The 21,702-nt window shown below is 41.8% G+C and overlaps 1 protein-coding gene across 6 annotated transcripts in view; it reads left to right on the top strand.

Moving 5' to 3' along the window:
* Window positions 1-21,702, top strand: part of Fancd2 (FA complementation group D2) — a 73,296-nt gene that overhangs the window by 29,229 nt on the left and 22,365 nt on the right. For all 6 annotated transcript variants that reach the window (XM_075983169.1, XM_075983166.1, XM_075983164.1 and 3 more), the window contains 15 exons: window positions 246-356; window positions 2,490-2,599; window positions 4,010-4,070; window positions 4,705-4,824; window positions 5,938-6,011; window positions 6,317-6,457; window positions 7,127-7,227; window positions 8,009-8,124; window positions 9,934-10,042; window positions 11,450-11,560; window positions 11,802-11,899; window positions 15,227-15,370; window positions 16,716-16,832; window positions 17,996-18,124; window positions 18,768-18,886. In XM_075983169.1, the coding sequence (XP_075839284.1) occupies window positions 246-356; window positions 2,490-2,599; window positions 4,010-4,070; window positions 4,705-4,824; window positions 5,938-6,011; window positions 6,317-6,457; window positions 7,127-7,227; window positions 8,009-8,124; window positions 9,934-10,042; window positions 11,450-11,560; window positions 11,802-11,899; window positions 15,227-15,370; window positions 16,716-16,832; window positions 17,996-18,124; window positions 18,768-18,886 (1,661 nt within the window). The remainder of the gene's footprint in view (window positions 1-245; window positions 357-2,489; window positions 2,600-4,009; window positions 4,071-4,704; window positions 4,825-5,937; window positions 6,012-6,316; window positions 6,458-7,126; window positions 7,228-8,008; window positions 8,125-9,933; window positions 10,043-11,449; window positions 11,561-11,801; window positions 11,900-15,226; window positions 15,371-16,715; window positions 16,833-17,995; window positions 18,125-18,767; window positions 18,887-21,702) is intronic.

Genomic DNA, 21,702 nt, shown 5'->3' with positions numbered 1-21,702 from the left:
GGACTGGAGAGATGGCTCAGCAGTTAAAAGCAGAGGCTGTGGGTTTGGTTCCCAACAATCCCTAACTCTTATTCTAGGGAATCTGGTACCTTTCTCTGGCCTCCTTGGGCACCAGCAATGCATGTGTGCATCACATATGCAGGCAAAACACTCACACAAATAAATAAATCATGTTTTTAAAAGTTTAAAAACATGAGAAATATTAGCTAATAAACTCATTTTGGGCATTTTTTCCCCTTTCATAGGGAATTTTAGATTATTTGGAGAATATGTCCCCTCAGCAAATACGAAAAATCTTCTGTATTCTCAGCACACTAGCATTTAGCCAACAGCCTGGAACCAGCAACCATATCCAGGTAAGAGGCCATGTTTTGAGAATGAATATTTTAAACATCTTTATTTTGAATTTTCCAAGCTAAGTTACTCCAGCCTTGTGGAGTAGGAAAAACAGCACCTACATAGCGAGTTCTAGGACAGCCACAGTACAAACCCTGTCTCAAAATTAAAAAATAAAAATAAAAAGATTATTAGTGCCAAGCCAGCTGAGTTCCTGGTCAGTTCCTAGTGAGATCACACATATAACAAACAAAACAAAAATGACAACAGCTGGTGTGGTGGTTCATGTCTTTATTTCTAGCACTTGAGAGACAGAAGAAATGGTGGATTTCCATGAGTGTGAGTCAGCCTATTTCTTCACAGCCAATTCCAATCTGCCTGATCTACAGCAAAGAAATCTTAGTCTTTTGGAATAGAGATAGGTCTGAGCCTGTGATCAGCTAACCCTGAGATGTCTTTCAGGTTTGTATGGAGTACTTGGAGTCTCCGAATGTCTGAGCTAAACTTCACCTAGGCTTGCTTTCATTGTAGTCACTAATTACTGACCAAAGCTAAGCAAAGGGACTAGCTGTGGTGCCACCTTGTGGCACGAATTCATACTGGTCTGAAGCCTTGGACAAGCAGCACTTTGTTTTAATTGAGAAGTTGTTTGGCTAGGTGATACACACGTGCAGAAAACAGCGTGTAGAGAGGTGTGCAGTGAACACTAGCTCCTTGCTACTCTAGGCAGTTGGCCTGCCTTCTGTGGCCACCAGAGTCACTAGTTTAGAGCTTTCTGCACAGTCTCTCCATTCTGCTTTTCCTTTCTGGTTCTGTACCCTGTTTTCTCATTTAGCAAAGCATTGGGGAATTGTTTCATATTGATAATACAAAGTTATTTTATTACTTTGGTTTAGAACTGTGGCAAAATATATACAAAATTTTTCTTTCTTTTCTTTTCTTATTTTGAGACAGTGTTTCTCTGGGTGAACCTGGATGGCTGTACTAGAACTCACTTTGTAGACCAGACTGGTCATGAACTCTGGAGCTCCATCTGCCTCTCCCTCCTGAGTGCTGGAATTAAAGGCAGTGAGTATGCCACCACTGCCCAGCCATTTTTGTTATTTTTAAATATTGGGCTGGAGAGATGGTTCAGTAGTTAAGAGCACTGGCTTCTCTTTCAGAGGACCTGGGTTCAATTTCCAGCACCCACATGGCAGCTAACAACCGTCTGTAACTCCAAGAACTCACACCGTCATACAGATATACATTCAGGCAAAACACCGATGTACTTAAAATAAGAATTAAATATATTCGTTCCAATCCAGGAACATAGGACATCTTTTCATTCTTTAGTCCGTTCATTTTTTTTCAGCAATATTTTTCTATATGTTGCCGAGACTGGCTTCAAACTCATATTCTATTTATAAAGTTATGCCCCATACCCAGCTAGCAGTGTTTTATAGATTTCAACATGTAAATGTTTTTCTTCCCTCATTAAATTTATTTCTAAATGGTTTATTGTGGTCCATCTCGAACTCAAAGAGATCCACCTGCATCAGCTTCCAAGTGGTGGTGCTCGTCTTTAATCCCAGCACTTGGGAGGTAGATGCAGGTGGATCTCTGTGAGTTCCAGGCCAGCCTAGTCTACAGATGGAGTGCCAGAACAGGCCCCAAAGCTACAGAGAAACCCTGTCTTGAACGAACAAACAAAACAACAACAACAAAGAAGATGGAAATTGTTTTAGAATTCAGAGACTAATTATACAAAGCTCCTAGAACAAGGCACACATTCAACAACAGCTGTCAGTGCTGCCATGGTAGCTGTTCGAGGACATGAGAATTATTGTGATGGATACACAGCTAAAATAATGAGATACAATAAACTATTTTTAAATATTTTTGATTTTGTGGGGGGGCACCTAATGTGCAGGGGAGAAGTGTGGAAGTCAGAGGAAACTTTTAGTAGTGGGTGCTTTCATTTCAACCCATGGGCATGCTGATCAAACATAGTTTGTCACAGTTGGCAGCAAGTTACCCACTAGGCAATCCTGGCGGACCACAATAAACCATTTAGAAATAAATGAGACTTAGAGAACGGAATTTAGCTCCAATAGTGATGCGTTCTGCTGTGTCACTCCGGTTTTTCTTTCTCTGTCCTGATCCCATTGCAGGACGAAATGCACCTGGTGATACGAAAGCAGCTCTCTAGCACTGTATTCAAATACAAACTCATCGGAATCATCGGTGCAGTCACCATGGCCGGAGTCATGGCAGAAGACAGGTACTCCTGTAGAGTCTGGTTTCTGTGCCTCAACATCAGCTGGTAAAGGTGCTGCCTTACAAACACGTTAGAGTATGTAGCCATTATCTTAATGGAAGCATTAAAACTGCACAAAAAGTAAACATGTCTTGTTCTTTTCCATGTTCCCTTCTAACCTTTTTAAGGTTATTTTTGTTATTTTTAATTGTGTTTTTGTAGACTGGTATATGCATATTAATGTAGGTACCTATGAAGGCCGCCAGAGTTGTCAAATCCTCCTGGACTGGAGTTACAGGCAGATGGTAGCTGCCTGATGTGGGTGCTGGGAATTGAACTCAGGTCCTCTGCAAGAACAACACATGCACACTCTTAACTGTTGGACCATTTCTGCAGTCCATTTCCTGCCCCCGCCCCCTACCCTTGACACAAGGGTTTCTCTGTATAACAGCTCTGGCTGTCCAGGAACTGGCTCTGTAGAACAGGCTGGCCTCAAACTCACAGAGATCTACCTGCCTCTGCCTCCCAAGTTCTGGGATTAAAGGTGTGCGCACCACTGCCCAGCCCATTCTCTTCTAATCTTGACTGTATATACCATGTTCAATTGAGAACATTAATTCTAGAGTTACATTATAGTTATTAACTATCGTGTTGCCCGGAGGTACAGAGCTGGAAATCTTTCCATGGAGGCTAACTTTGGTCCTCCTGATATTCATTGTTTATAATCTGCTTCTGACCTAGGCCCTCTATTGCTGTATTACTCCTGTCTGGAGCTTCATGTAATTCAAATACAATTACTTTATGGTTCCTCACTTGTGCTTAGATTCCTCAGTTATAGCATCTAAAGAAGTATCAGAGCTGGGGCTTCATGCTGCATCATTTTAAGCTGACAGTACAGTTAAGTTCATGTTTCTTGGAAATGATTTGTCAAGAATTCCTAAGAGCTCAGAAAATAGCCTTAGAACCAACATACTAGCTAGAAGAAGGGAAGGAAAGCAATCTGTTTTATTTAGCTGGGCACATGGAAGGAGATTCACTTGGAGTTCAAAGCTGACTTGGGCAACATGGTCACATTACCATCTCAAAAAAAAAAAGATCCTCTTTTTATTACTCATTTAGTGTGGCCTTAACAATACATACAAATTGGTCTTACTTGTTTGCAGAATTTTCAGAATTCCAGGTGCTGAGGCAGAGTGATCAGTTGCACACTGGAGTTTGACATAAGCCTGGCAACCTAATGTGACCCTGTCTCAAAAAAAGGGAGATAATCGTGCTTCACTATAAACCTACATTTTATATGAACAAAATAAGTAGTTTTCCATGTCTTCATGAAATTTTATCTCTATTCTTGTCTGAAAGAAGACAGGACTCTTGAATTTACTGCCAATTATTGCAAAATTTTACAAAAATGAAAATAAAATTCCTTGTTTCTAGAAGTGTACCATCTAATTCAACCCAGAGGGGAGCTGACCTGAGCAATGAATGGTGCACACAGGTAAGTTTCTATAACCTAGTCAGATGTGTTTGCCCTGCCTTAGGGCTGGCTGCTGGTCACTATTGTTTTCCCAGAACTACTGTGGTTTTTCTTTTCTTTTACAATGCTAGGATGGAACACCGGGCCTTATATACTAGGCAAACACTACCACTGAGCTACGTGTGTGGCTGAAGTATTTTGTACATCTTCTTTCAAAAATCTCTTCAAGTAACTGTTTTTAAAAACAAGGTCTTGTTATATAGCCCTAGACCTGGAATTCACTCTGTAGACCAGGCTGGCCTTGAACTTATGGGGATTCTCCTGTCTCTGCCTCCTAATTGCTAGGATTACAGGCATGAGGTACAAGTTGTCTTGATAACTCTTCAGAAGTTCACTCTGGGACACATACTAGTGTTCTTCATCTTCCTTGTCCCTCTTCTTCGCAGTGTCCATACTGAAGCCTATCACTCCAGCTTTGGTTTTAGTTTTGGCTATGAGGTATGCTTGGAAAGAGACAGACTAGGGAAGAGGCTCAGGAACGCCTCACTGAGTTTGGCAGTGAGATTGGAGAGAGAACTTAATACTGAGTGCAGAGACGAATTTAGGAAGGGTTGGCAGCCCAAGACTCACAGATTTCTCTCTCTATCTACTCCAGGTGACTTCTTTGCTACAACTGGTTCATTCTTGTACTGAGTATTCTCCTTGGGCCTCTTCTCTTTATTATGATGAATTTGCCAATCTGATCCAAGAAAGAAAGTTGGCTCCAAAAACCTTGGTAAGAATGATGTCTTGTTTTGGGGGTGACAGGTAGGAACTAGTTCTTGAGACAAGGTCTCCATGTGTGTGTGGCTGACTAGATTTTTGATAAAAAAAAAAAACCCAGCTGCCCTTGAACTGGCTATAGTCCTCTTGCTTCTTTATTCCCAGTTTTGGGGTGACTGGTGTGGGCTGCCAATACCTCATTCCAAGTGTCTTTTCTTTTTTTATTTTATGTGCATTAGTGTTTTGCCATGGGTTTCAGGTCCTCTGAAACTGGAGTTACAGACAGTTGTGAGCTGCCATGTGGGTCCTGGGAATTGAACCTGGTTCCACTGGAAGAGCAATCAGTAGTCTTAACCACTAAACCATCTCTCCACCCCCACCCCAAGTGCCTTTTCTTAAAGCAACAAAGTATGACACATTAAGTCTTTCTCTCTGTTTTTTTTTTTAAAAAAATATTTATTTATTTATTATGTATACAATATTCTGTCTGTGTGTATACTTGCAGGCCAGAAGAGGGCACCAGACCTCGTTACAGATGGTTGTGAGCCACCATGTGGTTGCTGGGAATTGAACTCAGGACCTTTGGAAGAGCAGGCAATGCTCTTAACCTCTGAACCATCTCTCCAGCCCCCAAGTCTTTCTCTCGGTTGTAGTATAAAAATAGACTGGGGGGAGGGGGAGAAGCCAGAAGGTGGTGGCACACGCCTTTAATCCCAGCACTCAGTAGGCAGAGGCAGGTGGATCTCTGTGAGTCTGAGGCCAACCTGGTCTATGAAATGAGTTCCAGAATAACCAGAGCGGTTACACAGAGGAACCCTATCTCAAAAAAACAAAATTAAAAAAATAAAAATAAAAAAGACTAGAAAGCTGTTCCACTCCACCCCATCTCAGGGCTTTCCTGAGGCCTCCTCCACATAATAATGATAATAATTGTAAAATGACAACAAGGTTGTCGGTGATAGGCTTAAATGAAGCGCCCTTTGTGCACTATCTCCTTTCTTCACAGTAGTGGATGGCCTCATTTTTAGAAATGAGGAGCCTGAGGTTTTGAAAGGTTAGTGACAGTTTCTCTATGGTTATAAAAGCATTATACCCCTCACCGCAACATTCTTGTTTGCTCCGGAAGGAATGGGTTGGGCAGACCATCTTTAATGATTTCCAAGATGCCTTTGTGGTGGACTTCTGTGCTGTTCCAGAAGGGTAAGTGCTGCTTCCCTTCTGGGTTGATTCTACTGGGGAGGAAGTTGTATCAGTTCAGTAGCTAGTATAAACTTCACACTACTTTTGCCCTCAAGTCAAGTCTGCCCCTATAGCTTAACACCCTCCCCAGCCTTAACATCCTGTACCCCAGATGTAAAATTGCTAAAAAGCTCCCCACTGTTCTCCTCCTTACAGCTTCTTCCCATAGCTGTTGTTTGAAGTTGGTTTGTTCTAGTGATTTCCCCCATAGCCTTGTATTCCTCCCAGCTGGGACATCAGATTTTGATTCTCTTTTTGATTCACAGTGACTTTCCATTTCCTGTGAAAGCTCTGTATGGACTGGAAGAATACAGCTCTCAAGATGGCATTGTCATCAACCTCCTACCACTGTTCTTTCGGGAATTTGCAGAGATCAGTCAAGTGACTTCACGAGAACCAAGCCAAAAGTTAGTTGTTTTTCCATTCTGTTGGTATTTTGAATGTACATAGGGAATTCTACTGTTTTAAAAAATCCTCTTAGTATTAATGAATGGATGAATTTATTTATTTAATATGTGTGTGTGCCTGCATGCATGTTGGAGCCCATGGAGGTTAGAAGAATATGTTGACTCCCTTGGAACTAGAGTGGTTGTGAGCCACCATGTAGGTTTTAGGAACTGAGCCTGGGTTCTCTGCAAGAGCAGTAAGCACTTTTAACCCCTGAGCCATCTCACCAGCCCTATTTCATAGTTCTTTTAATCTATGGAGTCCTCGCATCCAAGTTTCTTCCAAGAAATGTTGTATCTGGAGATATTAGAGGGATGTGGTCAGATTCCTTTTTTTCTTGGTCCCTGGGATTGAGATTTGCAGTGCCCATGAGAGTCAGCACATATCACATTAGGCTGTTTGCTGTTCCCTGCTTCTTTCTTTCCATGAATATCCTTTGGTTCCTCTGCCTCTCTCTTTCCTACTTCTGCCTCATTCCCACTGCACATACCCTTTGCCTTCTTGTACTTTAGGTCTTTGTTTACTGAGCATTCATTGAGTGCTTGCTGTTTCTCTTTAATTATAAAAGTGGCTCCTATAGATTTGCATTAATATGACTGTGGTTCCTGAGGTGGATTTTTTCTTCCCAGATCGATGTCTCCTTTGTGCCTGGCTTCCCATTTCCGGCTGCTGAGACTTTGTGTGGCAAGACAACATAACGGAAACTTGGATGAGATTGATGGTCTCTTAGGTATGGGGTGCAGTTCTTGGATCCTTTCTTTGTGGTCTTTTGGTAGAAGTAGGCAAGGGCCAGGCCTGTACCTTGTGTGTGTGAGATGGAACTTTCTAATTTCCTAGATAAGTAATAATGAAATTACAGTCATTGAGCTTATGTGGAACCAGTATTCTCTTTGTAGTTGTTGCTGAATGCTGTATGGTCAACTCTTTCTTTTCTTTTACCTCCCGCTTGTAGGTATTTACTTTTCATTAGTTTAAATTACAGCATCATCACACACAATTTGTGATCAATGACCTTTACAGTAAGACTGCTTAGGAATTTGTCACGAACCATGCCACTGTTTCTATGGGCCCACATTTCCTTTCCCTAGATTACTCTGGTTTTGTTTGGTTCACCTCCAGGAGTTACTGTTGGGTTTTGCTTTGTATACATAAGCACATAGTAGGATTCATTTCATCTTGGGAAAAAAAAAATCTTAAGTGTTAAGAAGAGTTGTATGCTCTCTGTGGTTCCAGAGACCTCAGTTATAGCCAGCAAAAAATGGCCTTACTACATAGCCTTCCAGGTGTATTTGCCTTTTAGAAGTCCAGTTTCCAGCAGGCCTCCATAGGTGCCAAGATAGGGTAAAGAGCATGGCTGTATTTTAACGCTAATATGGAAGGATTTTTGAGACTAAGACAAAGCTTAACTAACCCTCAAATAGGAGCTTAAGGGGTAAGTGGGTAGCTGTGGGGGTAGGACCCATGTTCTTTTCCTTGAACTAAAGGAAGGTGGGACATTTGCTCTTTCTCAGATTGCCCTCTGTTCCTCCCTGACCTTGAACCTGGAGAGAAACTGGAGTCCATGTCTGCCAAAGAGCGGTCACTTATGTGTTCACTCACATTCCTTACTTTCAACTGGTTCAGAGAGGTGAGCAGAATTCCTGGGATATTTCACTTCCTATCTGTAGTTTCTTTTCTTGGCTCACACAAGCTCCCTAAAAGTCTCCCTGAACCCGCAATGACTGTGCTTCTCTGGCAGACATCCCACCACTGCTCAGCATCTGTCCTCCTGATGTCCCCAGTCAGAGTACTTAGAGCCCTTCCTGTGTAGCCAGCTTTTCAGGCCGTCTGAAGTCCCACTTCTCCACAGAGTGGCTCTTCACTTCTGTGCTGGGACATCCTGTTCCTTTTGCCACAGGCCTCTGCTCACTCTTTGAACTCAAGGAGGAATAGGTATGGTTTCCTTCTTCGGAGGGTATTTGGGGACATTGGGAATGGCGGTGTTTCGTTGCTTCCTCTGCCTTTTGGTTCTATTATACTTCACATTTATGCAATGGTTCCCACTTTATAGGCAAAGAAATAAAAGCTTAGAAAGGTTGCTGACCCTGCCAAAGGGACATGGGAAGTATACAGAATAAGACTTGATTTGCTGAAATATTCTGCTAATTGCGTAACAAAGCAGTAAGTACAAGTAGGGTTAAAAATCAGGTTTCTTGCATTTTGGCCCAGGTAGAACACAGCTGTATTACAGTCTGTGTTAGCTTTCTGTTGCTGAGTCATAATTTCCAAATTGTATTATAGAAAGAGGGGTTTTTATTGTCATTTTATCTTTTTTTTATGGTTTTGGTTTTTTGGTTTTTGAAGACAGGGTTTCTCTGTAGCTTTGGAGCCTTTCCTGAAACTAGCTCTAATAGGCCAGGTTGGCCTTGAACTCACAGAGATTCACCTGCCTCCCAAGTGCTGGGATTAAAGGTGTGCGCCAAAATTTCCCAGTTTGTCATTTTATTCTTTAAAACTTTGTGGGACTAGATGATAGCTCAGAAGTTGAGATCACTTTGCTGCTCTTCTGGAGGACCAGAGTCTGGTTCCTAGTGCCCACATCGGGAGGCTCAGCTGAGGGCAACTCCAGCTCCAGGCTTTCCTATCTTCAAGGTCACCCATGTGCATATGCGCATCAAATACACACACACACACACACACAAATAACTACAAAATTTAAAACCCTTTTAAAAATATTTTTTTCTTTACTAATTCAGATTTTCCTCTTAAACGTCTTTCTAAATTTAGAACAAGTTTTAAATAGTTTCTAAACAAGTACTTCAGGAGGAAATAATCTTCTTTTTCTGTTAACAAAGGCATATCTTAGACTTCTTACATACTTTATTGTTTTTTGCAGTTTCGTTACATACATTCATTACAGTTTTTAATTCATCTGTAACTTTTATGGAAACTCCTAGAATATAGACAGCTACGAATTGTCTGCTATAAACTAATGAATGCATGAAGCCCTCACTTCTATCCCCAGCATCACATACTCGGTGTTATGTGGTGACACGTCCTCGTGAAGGAGGATCAGGAATTGAAGGTTATCCCCAGCCACATACTGAGCTTAAGACAAATCTGGCCTGTGAGGTTTTTTTCATTTTCTCCCAGATTAGCACATTCTGTGACACACTCTTTCATATGCAGATATATCTGCTTCGTTGTACGTTTTTTGATTGAGACAGTCTCACTGGCTGGTCTGCATCTCTCTATATAGACCAGACTTTACTCAAATTCATGGTGATGCTCCTGCCTCAGTGTCCCAACTATTTGTATTATGGACATAAGCCACCGTACCAGACTCATATGCTTTATATTAAAAAAAAAATTAGTGTAGTAAAAGAACCTTTTATTCCCAGCAAAGTACAGCAAATGAGGTTAATGTCCACATGTGAATAGAATTTGTGCTTTGCAGGTTGTGAATGCCTTCTGCCAACAAACATCTCCTGAAATGAAGGGCAAAGTTCTTAGTCGGCTAAAGGACCTTGTGGAACTTCAGGAAATCCTAGAGAAGTACTTGGCAGGTAAGAAAGGCTGGGCCAAAGGCTCAGGTATCAGTGCTGAGGAGATGAGCAGCTTACCTTTATATTTTTCTAAAGATTTATTCATTTATTTGTTTTTTGAGACAGAGTGTGTCTATGTAGCCCTGGCTGTCTAGAACTTGAATTGTAGACCTGGCAGACCTCTAACTCACAGAAACCTACCTGTTTTTGCTTTCATACCCAGCTAACCTTTGCTTTCTTAATTGTAGCCACAAGCCAGCAGTAAAGATGAAGGTCTTTTCATTCCTTCTGACCATTAAGTTAACTGCTAGCTTATGGCACTGGAGAGATGGCTCAACATTTAAGAGCACTGGCTGCTCTTCTAGAAAAGTTTGGTTCAAAGTACCCACATGGCAGTTCACAACTGTCTATAACTCCATTTCCACAGGATTCAGCACCATCTTCTGGCCTTTGTGGCTACCAGACATGCATTTGGAGCACAGATATACACATGGACAAAATACTCACACACATTAATAATTTTTTTTTGTGTTAGCTTAGGACTAAGTATAGTGTCACACAGTTTTAATTTCAGCACTCTGGAGGCAGAGGCAGGCAGATCTCTATGAATTCAATACCATCCCAGGCTGCATAGTGAGACTCTATCTTAGAGAGATAGACAGACAGACCCAAAAACAAAACAAAAAAATGCCCGCTTAATTCTTTGGGGACAATAAGCCTTCCTCAGGCCCTCCTCTTAAATAATAGTATGTAAAACAAAACATGTTGTGACCAAATGTTAGTATTTTTGAATTTTTTTTTAAATATTTATTTATTTATTATGTATACAATATTCTGTCTGTGTGTATGTCTGCAGGCCAGAAGAGGGCACCAGACCTCATTCCAGATGGTTGTGAGCCACCATGTGGTTGCTGGGAATTGAACTCAGGACCTTTGGAAGAGCAGGCAATGCTCTTAACCACTGAGCCATCTCTCCAGCCCGTAACTTTGAATTTTTTTGTTTTGTTTTGTTTTGACACAGGGTTACTCTGTAGCTTTGGAGCCTGTCCTAGAACTAGCTCTTGTAGACCAGGTTGGCCTCAAACTCACAGAGATCCGCCTGCCTCTGCCTCCCAAGTGCTGGGATTAAAGGTGTGTGTCACCACCACCTAGCGTATCTTTGGATTTTTAAGTGATATATTTTTAGTTTCTTTTTGTTTGTTTGGTAATTTCATGTCCTTATTGAAAATGGTTTTATATTAATGGATCATAGTGAGTTATTGTATTATAATATTTCTCTAAGCTCCATTTTGCTGTGCCTAAACCACATCAGATGACTAGAGTAGTATATGTTACTCGCTGCTGCCAGTGGTGATTTTGGAAGCCTATTTCTATGTATTTGGGTAATGGGATCACTGTGTTTGGTGTTCATTACTCCTTCTGTTTCAGTCACCCCAGACTATGTTCCACCTTTTGCAAATGTTGACTTGGCTACTTTAGATATGATACCTTGGAGTGGTTCTGCTGTTTCAACCAAAAACAGAAACAAAGGAAAGATGGGTGAGTACATTGCTATCTTGTCCCTGTCTGAGCCACACTGAATTATACATACTGTAGCATAAGAATGCCAATGGCACGTTGATTAGTGAGCGGTGCTTAGACAGTAATTTAAAAAATCGTGCCACCAAGCCTTTGTTTAGGACGTGTGTGATGTTGTGTAGCTTGAATATAAAATTCCCTCCTCCCTTCCTGAGGAGTTCTGCTTGCTGATTTTGTGTCATGTTTCTCTTTCTCAATGTAGGGGCAAGGAAACAAAAAGCATCCTCCACTGAAACACTTCTAACAGAAGACACTTCAGAATGTGACATCGTGCCAACTGGTAGAAGCCAAGTAGACAAGGTGTGGGAATATGTGACAGAGGTCTGCGCCTGCCCAGTGAGAGGAAGGCTGGCCTTACTCTGTGTTTGCTTCAGAGGGAAGAAATGGAGAGAGGCAAATGAAGTCTCCTGGGCCTTGGATTGACCCCTGACTAGCGAGTTCATACTGTTCTCTAAATTCCTGGTTGTTGTTTTTGACTGGAAACCATGTACAGTCCTTTAGAAAGAGACAATCTCAGTTGGCAGATTGCTCAGACCAAATTGGCCTGCAGCCATGTCTGTGAGAGATCGTCTTGATGATAGTTGAGTCCATCATGGGTGGCATATTCAGGCAGGTAGGCCGGGGTTGTTTATGAAAGCTAGCTGAGCATGAACAGGAAGCAAGCTAGAGAACAAGCCAGCAAGCAGCGCTCCTCTGTGGTTTCTGTGTCGGTTCTCAGTGATGGAGTATGACCTGGAAGGGTAAGTCCCAGTTCCTTTTGGTCAGAGTGTTTTATCATAGCCACGAAAGTCAAAGTAGAACAGTCCTTAGTGTGCTGCACAGGTGGCTGCTTTTTCTAATTATCTTTGCATATTTTACACCTGTGTTTTGCTCCCCTATGATACTTTGAGTTCTGTTTTATAGTGGTTATCACATTGTATCTTAGAATATATCACCCTGTGCCTTGAGGTTTTCAGACAGAGTCTCACTAGGTACCCAAGGCTAATTTCAAACTTATGATCCTTCTGCCTTAGTGTCCTGCGTGTTGGGATTGCAACATGACATTTTTATATATACTTCTTTTGGCCTTTCTCCTTTTTAACCACTTCTCATTTTGACCCCAGAGCTTAAACTTAGTGACCTGAATTGTTGGACACTATTCTGTTGACTGAGTTTTTCTGTCCTGCCCAGTCCTGCAGCCGTTAAGTCCCAAAGAATCACACAGAGGTCTACATTAGTTATAAATCATTTGGCCCATTAGCTCAGACTTCTTATTTACTAATTCTTATAACTTACATTAGCCTGTAATTCTTGTCTGTGTTAGCTACGTGACTCAGACCCTTATTCGGCGATGCAGTCCCATCTTCTTATATGGCTGGGTCACAACTGCAGAATCAGCTTTCCTCTTTCCAGAATTTTCCTGTTCTCTTAGCCCCACCTCTACTTTCTGTCTGGTTGTCCTGCCTAAAATTCCTACCTGTCTACTGGCCAATCAGTGTTTTATTAAAATACAATTGACAGGGTACAAACCATTGTCCCACAGCACTGGATGTGGTGGTACATGCCTATAATCTCAGCATTTGGGAGTCTATGGCAGGAAGATGATCATACATTTGAGGCCATCTGAGCTACATGCAAGACTTTGTCTCAAAAAACCAAAAACATAATATAATTAGCAAGATGGCTCAAATGGAGTGGGCAGTGGTGGCGCACACCTTTAACCCTAGTACTCGGGAGGCAGAGGCAAATCTTTGTGAGTTTGAGGCCAGCTTGGTCTACAAGAGCTAGTTCCAGGACAGGCCCCAAAGCTACAGAGAAACCTTGTCTCGAAAAACCAAAAAAAAAAAAAAAAGAAAGAAAGAAAGAAAAGGAAAGAAAAACCAGGGGGGAAATGACTGAAATGATAAAGACATCTGCTGTCACACCTGATGACCTAAATTCAACCCCCAGAGTTCACATGGTGGAAGGAGAGAACCGATTCCCTCAAATTGTTCTTTGACCTCCACATGTGTGTGGCATGCGCACAAAAACAGAGAATAAAATGATGTAATAAAAAAATTAAAGCCACAAAAGGCATAATAAATGACTATAAATAACTGTGAATGTGAATGGTTTTGAATGCTTAATATGGTTTGTGGTAGTAGGTGAGGAGTAGTCTTTTGTCTCCTCTGTGGCGTTCACAGGGTCAGCGCCATGTATTTGAGAAGTTCCCTGGACACGTGGATGTCAGTTTGTTTTATAACTACCATTTGTTTAATTTATTATGTTTAACTTATAATCTCCTAAAGCCCAAGGTTTATGTCAATATCTATATTTAATTCATTAGGTAGTTTATACCCAGAGAGGATAAGTGAAAGACTTGCTCAAAGACATACAATATGCACTTGAGCTAAAGTCTGAAACTAGATCATCCCAGCCTTTAAGCTTACAACTTTTAGTTTTTCTGACAAGGTTTCTTCGTATAACACATCTGGCTGTCCTGGACCTCACTCTGTCGACCAGGTTGGCCTCGATCTCACAGAGATCTGCCTCCTGAGTGGTGGTATTAAAGATGTGCGCCACCACCCAGTGCTTGCAGCATTCTGTACTGTTCCACGTACTTTGATTTACCTAGTAGTTCATCCTTTGATAGAAGCAACCAAAGGTGTTGTTGGCTTATATTGGTATACTGTATCAAGTGCTGTGGCTTAGGGGATATTTAATTTGGTGAAAGGAATGTGATGATGTAAGGAAATTAGAACTTTTTACCAAACACGAACATGTATTGTATAGCTGGAAGCTTTTCTCTGTCCCGCTCTGTCCTGTTGTACTAGTTACTCTCCCACCTGCTGGTCCCCACTACTGCTTTAAAACAGTCACTTTGATTCTTAGTATTAATTATAATTTTTGGCTGATGGCTCAGGCTTATTACTCAGTAGCTCTTACAACTTAAATTAACCCATCTTTTTTTAATCTGTGCTGTACCACGTGGTTCATGACTTGTTACCTCACATCCTGCTTCTCTGATAACTTTTGGCATCTCCCCAACTCTGCCTTCTTTCTCCCTGTATTTAGTTTCGCTTTCCCATCTAGCTATAGTCTGCCCTGCCATAGGCCAATGTAGCTTTGTTCATCAACCAATAAAAACAACACATATTCACAGCATACAGGATGGCATCCCACATCAGTATTGGACTTTAGTGTGTTATTTAAAATTAAATTTACCTGGGTGGTGGTGATGCACACCTTTAATCCCAGCACTCAAGAGGTAGAGGCAGGCAGATCTCTGTGAGTTGGAGGCCAGCCTGGTCTACAAGAGCTAGTTCCAGGATAGGCATCAAAGCAAGAAAGAGAAACCCTGTCTCAAAAAACCCAAATAAATAAATAAATTTGGGTGGAGTGGTGGTGGTGGTGGTAGTGGCAGTGGCAGTGGCAATCATTCCATGGTTAAAAGTACTTACTGCTCTTCCAGACAGTTTATAGCACTTAATTTTGGTAACTCACAGCCACCTGTAACTCCAGCTAGAATGGAATCAATGCTTCTGCACGCACATGTTTATTACCCACCCACCCTCACATAATTTTAAAATAAAATTAGATTAAAATGCTTGTTTAATTAGGTTAATAGCTGAGACTTTAGTTCTTTTGTTTGTTCCACCTTTTCCTCAGGAGTCCACAGCAAAGGAAGGAAAGACTTTTGTGTCGCTGCAGAATTACCGTGCTTTTTTCCGAGAGCTGGACATTGAAGTCTTCTCTATTCTGCATTCTGGGCTTGTGACCAAGTTCATCTTAGACACTGAAATGCACACTGAAGTAAGTGACAATCTAGAGTCCCAGAGCCCAACCTTCTACCAAGTCCTCCAGGTCTGCATCTATTTCAAGAACACTGAGATATTTAAAGTAGTTGGTCAGGTGTCATGGCACACGACTTTAACCCCAGCACTTGGGAGAAAGAGGCAGATAGATACAAGGGCGGCGTGGTCTACATAGTGAGTTCCAGGACAGCCAGGACTAACATAGAGACACTGTGTCAACAAAACAACAAAAGATGAAGTTGGAATCTGGGAATACTGTTGAGTGGCAGAGTCCTACCTAGCAGTGTGAGGCCCTCTGTAAGAGGGATGACAGATTAGAGCAAAGGGGAAGCCAGACAAGGAAAGGCTGCTCTCTGGCTTCAGAAGCCTCAGTGTGAATTCAGTGGTCTCTGCACCAGTCCTTGTCACACAGCTTGCTCGCAAGTCACAGGTTTTCTCAGTGTGTTAGAGGTTGTGTGAGCCTTACCAACAGGTTACCAATTAGAATCACTAAGTGTACTTTAATAGGAGTACTGTTGGGGCTTAAAGAAATCTGTGTTGTTTTTCCATTTTCATGACATTTGTTCAGCATCAAGTAGATACTTTTAGAGGCTGTTTTTATGTTGACTGCTGACCTAGACACGCTGGCAGTGCAGTAGCACCATAGCATGCTGCAGGTATGGCTTGCCTTCAGTCCGTGAAGAGTAGGAAAGGATGTAGACCTGACTGCTCCACGCTGTGTTAATATCCGGACGTCAATAAGAGAGTGTTCTAATAACGTTGAGAATAGAGATTCTTTTCACAGAGAAGGTAACTTTTGATAAGGATATTCCTAGAGAATGGAATTTCCCCAGACTAAAATATTTAAAATAGTATGGATTTTTACCTAATAGTTGTAAAACTATAGGCACTTTCAGAGTAGAGTCAGTAGTGTGTGTGTGTGTGTGTGTGTGCATTTTGTTGTGTTTTTTACATTTTTCTTCATCAGTCTGCTCACAGAAGATTCTCCATAAATGTGTACTGAATGCACATTTCACCATTCCGTGTCTTGCCGTGTACTTACAGAATGACTCACTGCAGTGAATAGTAGTGAACAGGTGGAAGGAAACATGGCCACTGGGGAGTCTGGGGAGATGACTGAGTGGGTCGAGTACTTGCCTATGTCCTGGGGTCTGAGCTCTAGTCCTTGTGCTTGTGTGGCAAGTGCTTTGTCCCCTGGGCCTTCTGTTTAGCCCCCTATTTCTTTTCTGCTTAAATTAAAAGTCAAATTCAGTTCTTCACCCAATGGGAAGTATGAGCATGAAATATACCAAAAACATTGTGACTAGGACGTGATTGAAGTTAGTTTTCATCTTCTTCTACAGGCGACAGAAGTTGTACAGCTTGGGCCTGCAGAGCTGCTTTTCTTGCTGGAAGATCTTTCCCAGAAGTTAGAGAATATACTGACACCTTCTTTTGCCAAGAAAATGTGCTTCCTCAAGGTTAGTAGAGACACAAGCATAGGACTGGGCTTAGAAAACTTGGAAACAAGCAGGTACTAGTGGTGAGTATCCTGGTGTTGTGTTTAATTTCCTAGGTAACATGATGGCATTCCTATTACCAGTTCATAGTTGCCTTGTCCTGTACAGGCTGGGCTGTAGTGTAGCATAATACACTTAAAGGCCGAGGCTGGATTCTTCACACCGTGTGTGTGTGTGTGTGTGTGTGTGTGTGTGTGTTTGAAACAGAAGATTGAAAAGGCTCCCTAGACATGGGTTTATTTCTAAATGTCATAAACGTTTTAAATCCTAATCTCTCTCAGGTCTTCCCTTCTTTTCCTGCAGTTCTGAGGGTCAGACCCACAGCTTCCCAAACTAAGCCTGTATGTAAAACTCAGTTTAGAATTTGGCTGCCTAGAGAGGCCAGAGCCTTAGATGTGTATAAAAGGAAACAAAAGCACCTAGCATATGGGGAAGTACTTGGGTGGGACAGATGGTAAAATATGAGTGTGTGTGTTGTTTGTTCTGTATGTGTGAGCTCAGACTCATTAGTTGTGATGTTCCTTTGAGTCAGTCTCCTATAGCCCAAGGCTGGACTTGAATTCACTATGAGAATTGCCTTGAAGTCCTGATCTTCCTGCCTTCATCTCCCTCCTGAGATTAAAGGCATATGTCACTATGCCTAGAAAGTCTATACTTTTTCAAAAGATACTTATTTTTATTTTATTTTATTTATTTTATATTATATGAATATTTTCCCTGTGTGTTCCACGTGCTTATTCTAGAGGTCAGAAGAGGGAGTCAGGTTCTCCTGGAACTAGAGTTTCAGTCAGTTGTGAGCCATCCTATGGGTGCTAGGAAACAAACCAGAATCCCTTCAAGAGCAACAGGTGCTCTTAACTTCTGAGTCATCTCTCCAGCCCCATGTCTGCACTTTTTAATCAAACCCTGTTCTATCTCTACAAAATTCATTCTCTCAGATATTTAAAACTAAGGGAAATTTTTTTTCTTTTGCTATCATTTTTATCTCTTTGTTATTATCTTAGGCAATTAAATTACCTCTTCTATCTATTCCTATCTGGAATCACAACTTTGAACACTTTTATAAAGGTTAATTTTAAAGAATGTAACCAGTTTCCCATTTATAACTCTGAGATTTATTGTAGAATAAAGGAAGCCGGAATATTGGATTCTCACATCTTCATCAGAGATCTGTCCGGGACATTGTTCATTGTGTTGTTCAACTGCTAACCCCAATGTGTAACCATCTGGAGAACATTCATAACTACTTCCAGGTTAGAAGACTGTCTTGTTATAAGACGGTAAACCATGTAAGCACAGGCAGGCAAGCTACTGTGTATAGGCAGCTCTGGGAGGAGAAGCAGGAGGGAGGAGGTAAGAGGAAGAAAGAGTTACACCTTCTGAGTTATCGGTTAGGAAAGCAGGCCAACTCAGCAGTAGAAGTCTGTGAACAGCTCCATAGATTAAACTCGGTCTTTAGAGGGGGTGCAAGAATGTTCAGAGCGGCAGGACAAGCAGGCTTTGGAGCTTTTGAGAGAGAAGGAGGGAGCGAGAGAGGGAGGGAAAGGAAGGATAAGAAAAGAAAAATTTCCAGGTGGTGGTGGTGGCACATGCCTATGATCCCAGCACTCAGGAGACAGAGGCAGGTGGATCTCTGTGAGTTCCAGGCAGAGTTCGAGGCCAGCCTGGTATACAGAGTGAGTTCCAAGTTCCAAGACAGCTCCAAAGCTACATGGAGAAACCCTGTCTCAAAAAACAAAAGAGTAAAAGAAAAGAAAAAAAATAACTTACAGGCAGGCTTAACTTTGTGGGTCTGTAAGTAATTAATTGTGAAGAGTTCCTTTTTAACTGAGAAATGCTGAAGAGGAATGAGAACAATTGCGAGAGGATCTGGACTGAAATCTCTTTACTTTTTAGAGCTTGAGTGCTGGAAGTCTCAGTGTAGACGACAAGCCAGGAGTGAAAGCCCAGGAGCACCTCACCATGTCTTCCTGCTACCAGAAGCTGCTGCAGATCTTTCATACGTTCTTTGCGTGGTGAGTGTGGGTAGGAAGTGTTGCAGAGGGAAATGAGTATGTACTTGTTTCACTTGTGATTATTCCCTGAGAGAAGAAGGGGGAGGAAAGGGATTCAGTTCCTTACTGTGGCGCTTTGTTCTTTCCCACTTGATCTTATAAAACCACTCAGTCTTATGGAGCCAGAGCTACTAGGAGGTTGAGTATATTAGGTGGCTTACTGATGAGCTGACATAGCAAATCTGGACCTCTTAACTCCTTCCTATTCTTGTAGCAAGCATTCTGTAATAACGAGGGAAGCCAGCACTGTGGTACATGTTGGTAATCCAGCTCCGGGAGGGCTGAAGCAGAAGGCTCATTTAAGCTCATGGTTTGAGACCAGACTGAACAACACAGGGACACACACCCCTATTTAAAAATTTAATTTTGTGCCCGGCGGTAGTGGCACATGCCTTTAATCCCAGCACTCAGGAGGTAGAAGCAGATGAATCTCTGTGAGTTTGAGGCCAGCCTGGTCCAAAAGAGCTAGTTCCAGGACAGGCTCCAAAGCTACAGAGAAACCCTGCCTCAAAAAACCCAAAATAAAACAGTAAAAATAAATAAATAAAATTTTAATTTTGTTTTATTTTCAGAACAGGGTTTCTCTTTCTCAGTGACAGCCCTGGCTATCCTAGAACTCACTCTGTAGACTAGGCTGGCTTTGAACTCACTGAGATCCGCCTACCGCTGCCTCTCAAGTACTGGAATTAAAAGCATATGGCACTACCACCTGGCTTAAATAATTTTTATTATTTAATAAAAAGAAAGATTGTTATCCGGGCGGTGGTGGTTTACCAATCTTAGCAGTCTCAAGGCAGAAACAGACATGTCTCTGTAAATTTGAGGCCAACCTGGTCTACAAAAATGATTTCCAGGACAACCAGAGCTATACAGAGAAACCCTGTCTTGAAAAACAAAACAAAACAAAAAAACAAAAAGCAAAGAGAGACTGTTAATTTGTTATATTATTTTTGAGTAATTCTAAATTTCAAATTATGTGAATAAAGAGTATACACATTATGAACTGGAATATTGGAATATTTTGGGGTACCATGGAAGCAGTGGCATTTTTGAAGCACAGTCTCATAGATATTGGTCTTGATCTTGCTCTGTAGCTAGGACTGGACTTTAACTTTTGATCATCCTTCGTTTGTCTCCTGAGTACTGGTATTACAGGTCTGTGCCACCATACCTGGTTTATATTTGGGCTGGGGATGACACCTAGAACTTTATGCATGATAGGCAAGCACTCTACCAACTGAGTTACATCCCCACCCTTGCTCAGGCCTTTAAAGAAACAATGGTATTTTATTTTTTACATTTTAAAAGGTATGTGTATGTATGTTTGTGCCCTCAAAGGCCAGAAGTGGTATGGGTTCTCCTTGAACTGGAGTCACATGTAGTTGTGAGCCATCTGATGTAGGTACTGGAAACCAAATTCAGACTGTCTACAAGAGCAATACATACTCTTAACTACTGAGCCATCTCTCCAGCCCCACCCTGCTTCTTTTTAAAATAAGGACAGAAATTATATAACGTGATGTGTTTTAAATTTTATATGTGTGCACTAATGTGTTCTTCTACCCAGTGGGTCCAAAGGGTCAAAATCAGATTGTGTCAGGCTTGGCATCAAAGGCCTTTACCTGGTGAGCGTCCCACTGGCCCCAGGAGTTGGTTTTTAGAGAGAGAGTTGAAGGCATAGCATGGGTGAAAGTAGAGATAAGGGCATGTCCCTAAATACTTGTGTTCTTTAAGTCATGCCTTATCCCATCTGTCCTCTTTGAACAGGTTTTCTGGAGAATTTTACCCAAGCTTAAATTTATGATAAATGTTAGCTTCCAAGCCATTGGCAAAATTCTGTCCAACTGCCTACTCAACACCAACTGGGATGTGTCATTGACACCTCAGACTCATCACATCCGGATCCCAGCACAATATCACTGTTCCTCCCGCTTTGCCTCACTTGGAAATGGCATCATCAGTTTTTTGTGCCAAACCCCAGGAGTTATTCTTAAGCCTCCTAGTTTCTACTCCTTCCCACTTGTGATCCCAAATTCTGTTGATTGCATCATCTAGACATCTCCTTCTGCTTTCAGCCTTCCATCATGTCTGACTATTTTCACAGTTGGTCTTTCCATCCATCTCCAGATGTCCTCTCTTGGTCCATTCTCCATTGAAGAGTCACGGCCGTCTTCCCAGCACAAATCTAATCTGATCTTGTCCCAGTTGTGCTCTCTGGTGGCTGTTAGTCTTTCCTGACTTTGACCTGACTTTTCCCACCTCCCGTTGTCTGACTTCTGCTCTTGCACCCATTGTCTCACATCTGCCTGCGGTAGACTGAGTTCTTTCAGCACCCTGCTTGGCTCTACTAAGCTCTTCAGGTAGGCCTCCTTCTACAGGATCCTTGACTATTTGATCCATACCCTCTTCTTACTGGACTCTTCAGTTTCTGGGCATCTTCTCTAACTTTGCTAGGTATAACCTTGCCTTGCCCTCAGCTCCCTTCTAACACTCTGGCATTCTCTTCTGGTAAAATGTCACACATTTTGTTAAGAGCATTGACTGCTCTTCCTCAAAACCTGAGTTCAATTCCCAGCACCCACATGGTGGCTCACAACCATCTGTAATGAGATCTGGCGCCCTCCTCTGGCATGTGGGCATGGAGGCAGAATGTTATGTACATAATAAATAAATCTTTTTTTTTTTTAAATGTCCTCTTGCAGAGGACCACATTTAAAAAAAAGGAAAGGAACATACAAAAACAAATCAAAATTATCGTATGCTCTGCAGATATAATG

The sequence above is a fragment of the Microtus pennsylvanicus genome, chromosome 8, assembly GCF_037038515.1.
Source record: "Microtus pennsylvanicus isolate mMicPen1 chromosome 8, mMicPen1.hap1, whole genome shotgun sequence".
Taxonomy (NCBI): Eukaryota; Metazoa; Chordata; class Mammalia; order Rodentia; family Cricetidae; genus Microtus; species Microtus pennsylvanicus.
The sequence above is the reverse complement of the archived record's forward strand: the minus strand, read 5'-3'. Positions and strand labels throughout refer to the sequence as shown.